This window comes from Sinocyclocheilus anshuiensis, unplaced genomic scaffold (genome assembly GCF_001515605.1).
Source record: "Sinocyclocheilus anshuiensis isolate Anshui unplaced genomic scaffold, SAMN03320099.WGS_v1.1 scaffold436, whole genome shotgun sequence".
NCBI lineage: Eukaryota > Metazoa > Chordata > Actinopteri > Cypriniformes > Cyprinidae > Sinocyclocheilus > Sinocyclocheilus anshuiensis.
This window is the reverse complement of record NW_015560618.1, coordinates 2884079-2888278: the sequence shown is the minus strand read 5'-3', so window position 1 is coordinate 2888278 and position 4200 is coordinate 2884079. Positions and strand designations below refer to the sequence as shown.

The following is a 4200-nucleotide window of genomic DNA, read 5'->3' as shown; positions in this document are numbered from 1 at the left end:
TATTAACAGTGTAAAAAAATCTATATTGTCACTTTTGATCAATTTAATGCATCCTTGCGAAAAAAAAAATTGTACTGACCCAAAACGTTTGAACAGTACTGTGTATACATTATTTTTTAGTATACAGTATTTATTATGCATTTACAATGAATAAGATATTTCGATGTAAAATCACGAATTCTAATCTAAATGTTCACACTTTGTTAGTCACCTAGCAAAATATCAGCCTATCCAATTTATTTTCTAAATTGAAAGTGGCGCAGATAAGAATTGAAAATGTCATACAAAGAAAAAAAAACTGAAGCACATTTAACACTGATGAGAATGTAGTCCCTGACTAGCCTTGTAGCACTATGATAAAGACAAGACTATATCCATATGCTTTTAAGATCTTTGTAGATGTCATGTATCATATTCATACATCTCTGTTTTGTCTCTAGGGCGGTCGCAGTGCGTTATCTCTGGCGACACAGGCCTCTCACACAGAGATAGCAGACCTCCTGAAAGCCCGCACAGAAAGCAAGAGCACAGACAAATGCAAGGTCTCTTAGAACGGAGCTTGGACATCTCTGTCATTTATACTTCAATAATCATTCATGTACAGTTACTACTAAGAATATCAGCAATAAAATGTCAATATTATAATTTAATAGTCAAGAAGACAGTAGTTTGCTAATATAAAGCTTGTCAATGTAAATATAACTGACAGTAACAGCTAAATGTGCATCTTTCCTATAAATCCCCCAAAAAATATTTTGTAACCAACCCAGTTTCATTCTGAGTCATCTTGTCAATAAATTAAACTATTCTATAAAACTAGTCCAAATCCCTTGGGTGGTTGACTATGTATTTTAAGATGAACACAATCTGCATATCCACTGAATGCCACACAAATCTTCTGACATCTCCAAAGCAGCATGATTTGCTTATCTAGAGGATTCATTTCAGTACGGTAAATCATCCCTTACCATGGACATCTAAATATACATAAAGTCACTGTGGAAAAGGTAAGCATATAGTGGGCAAAAGCTGTTTATATAAAGTGTTATAAACAACCCAGGGGAGACTTGTAGCCTGATATATATTTTGTGCTACAGTGGCATTATTAAAAACCAAACATTTTTTACTGTAGCAACATGATTCCTGAGGCGATCCAGCCAGACAGTGTCCTAGAATGGACGCCTCAACACCATATGTCTTGTTTGAGAAAGAATAATTTCTTAAATTATACATAGGATTGAAGAAACGTAAAGATGTTACTGGCAAGAGTTTTAAAGAAAGCTTCAATCCCGAATAGTCCCAACAAATAAGTCACACTTGCAGGTAAATATCAACAAGGATATGTGATCTGCATTAAACAGGATCTATTATGCCCCTTTTTACAAGATGTAATACAAGTCTCAGGTCCCCAGAATGTGTCTGTGAAGTTTCAGCTCAAAATACCCCACATATAATTTATTACACCATGCTGAAAATGACATTTTTTTTTTTTTGAGTGGAAGCAAATTGTGCCGTCTTCGTGCATGTATCTTTAAATGCAAATGAGCTGCTGCTGATTTCTAGAATTCTCAAATTTTTCCCCTTTTCTAGAAGAGGGCTGCTACATGTGCCAAAACAACACAACCGTATAGGCCTGCAGTGTCTTTTAGTACGGCCCGCTGGATCATATTAGACTCGGATGATCAATTTTAAAACATTTGAAAAGCAAGTCACGTAAAGATTGCTTTCAGTTTATGATGTTAATACTATCTCCAACCAGGAGAGGTCACTAATTTCCAGCCGCTCCCCGTATTAATTTCAGCATAGTAGAACGTGCACTCGTAAACATTCATTAACATTAGCAAACAATAAATGAAAAACTGACCATGAAAACAGAAAAAGTCTAAATTATAAGAGGTCTTTGGGGACGGAAAGACAACAATTGCTATATGGATTAATATGACGATTAAACTTCAAAAGGCTACAATTTCACTGAATAAACTTGAGTGCTGCAGTCAGCTTTTTGTTCTGCCCACACAGGGAAACCATTATATGTGCAGTTCCGAAAGTGAAACCTGCTGGCAGAGAACGAATTAGCTTTTTCAATAAGCCCATCTGCTATTTTTGCTACATATTTTTAAATGTGAACCAGTGGATCGTCAAAAAGCTAATGCATTATAAAAATCTAAACAATTAAGACACTAAGATATATTTGTATGTTACTTAATATAATAACTAATTGATAATAATTTTTTTAATTAATATAATAATTGATACTTTTGATTTATTTATTTTTTTTAATTAAGCCCTTTTTAACTGTCCTCTTAGGTTGTTTTGAGAATGTTCTGTAGGCTACTGATCAAAAAAAGGACCTCTGTACATTTGTTTGTTGCAAATTTCCAGACAATGCTGGCCCTCGTCACTATCAAAGTTGCCCATCCCTGTTTGTCATCATGAAAGTTATTATTTGTATGCATTTTTATAGGTATGTAATTTAATTAACACTCAATCTCCGCACACCTGTAGGCAATTGATAGGTGCGTAGGAAACAGAGACCACAAAGATCAAAACTCGAGGGGAAAAAAGACAATTCCCGCACACTGTCAATTAGTGCAAAAGTATCAGAATGGTTTAATAACAACGTTTCAGTTGCATGACCTTCATCAGGTATCTTCAAACATGAAATTGCAATTTAAACCACATTTTAAAAGAATTCATGACCAATCACTGCAAAGGACCATCGCTTAGTGATAACCCACACTGGGTACATAATTAACATCAATCACACAAAAAAAACATTTTTTTTTATAACATCACATTAAACAGTGCTTCATCGTTCATGCCTAAAGAAGATAGAGTCTGAAGGGTAAAAATCCAAAACAGCTCACGTTGCTGTAAGAGTAATGTGATATCTCCCACTCTAGGTGGCATATTAACCCCTTCAATCCCACAAAAGCGTAAGGTAAAAAAATGGGCTGCAACTGGATAATTCATATCTTTTCTCCTGATAGAGCTCTTGTGTTCACTAACTCTTTGCTTAAGTTGACGTGATGTTTTACCAACATAGCCAAAACCACAAGGACAACGAATCAAATAAACAACATGAGTGGAGACACAAGTTATCACAGAGTTGATTCTATATTTTTTTACCCGTTCTCGGATGACAGAAGAAGGAAGTTTTGGATGTATTATTGCACTGAGCGCAATTACCACACTTATAGTTGCCATTTGGTATAGAACCAGGAGTATCACTTTTCAAACGAGCATGTACCAAATAATCTTTTACATTTCTGGAATGTCTGTACACAATTAACGGAGGATGCTGAAAGATAGAACTCAACTCAGGGTCAGAGGATAACAAGTACCAATATTTAAAAAAAATCGATCTCATCAAAAAAGACTTAGAAGAATGAGTTGTAATAAGAGTCTTTCCAAAAAACATGCTCCGAGTTGTTAAAAAAGAAAACAAAAAAAGTAAAGAAATTTTCTTTTTACCTTTACTTTTATTACAACTCATTCAACATTTAATGTGATGTTATAAATTATTATTATTATTTCTTTTTTTTTTGTGATTGATGTTAATTATGTACCCAGTGTGGGTTATGATTGGTCATGAATTCTCTTTAAATGTGGTTTAAATTGTAATTTCATGTTTGAAGATACCTGATGAAGGTCATGCTACCGAAACGTTGTTATTAAACCTTTTTGATACTTTTGCACTAATTGACAGTGTGCGGGAATTGTTTTCTTTTTCAATAGGTATGTAATTTGACAGTACTTAAACATAAATATCATAATAGCAGATATTTAGGAAACATGCTAAGTTCACATACTTGTTTCTCTGAAAAAAAAATCCTACGGGCAGTTAATTTACTTTGAAATGTGCGTTCAGTGTCAGCATGTCTGTTTTTGTTTTAGACTTTATACCCAATTTACTTAATGGTTTTTCGACACCCAGGGTTGCCACTTAAAGGAAATGCAGCTTATTATAGCCATGCAATGAACAGCAAAAATCAGCAAACAAACTGGGTCAGATATCGCAGATTCTACCCGACCTACAAAGGCCTTGGCATCCATCTAGAAAGCTCTATAACAAGAGGCATATTAAATAAGAGGATAAATCAGTTCAGCAACTAAGACTTGTTGCCTTCCATTGTCAGTTGCGCTCATTCCTCTTGCATGACATGTCCTCAATCTGGCAACTCACGTGAACGTCGAGTC

At 34.7% G+C, this 4200-nt stretch overlaps 1 protein-coding gene across 3 annotated transcripts in view; it reads left to right on the top strand.

Annotated features, from left to right (window-relative positions):
- LOC107681824 (KN motif and ankyrin repeat domain-containing protein 4-like) overlaps positions 1-811 on the top strand; it is a 12499-nt gene extending 11688 nt beyond the window's left edge. For all 3 annotated transcript variants that reach the window (XM_016478173.1, XM_016478171.1, XM_016478170.1), the window contains exon 10: positions 441-811. In XM_016478173.1, the coding sequence (XP_016333659.1) occupies positions 441-551 (111 nt within the window). In that variant the 3' untranslated portion in view covers positions 552-811. The remainder of the gene's footprint in view (positions 1-440) is intronic.
- Positions 812-4200: the final 3389 nt, after the last annotated feature.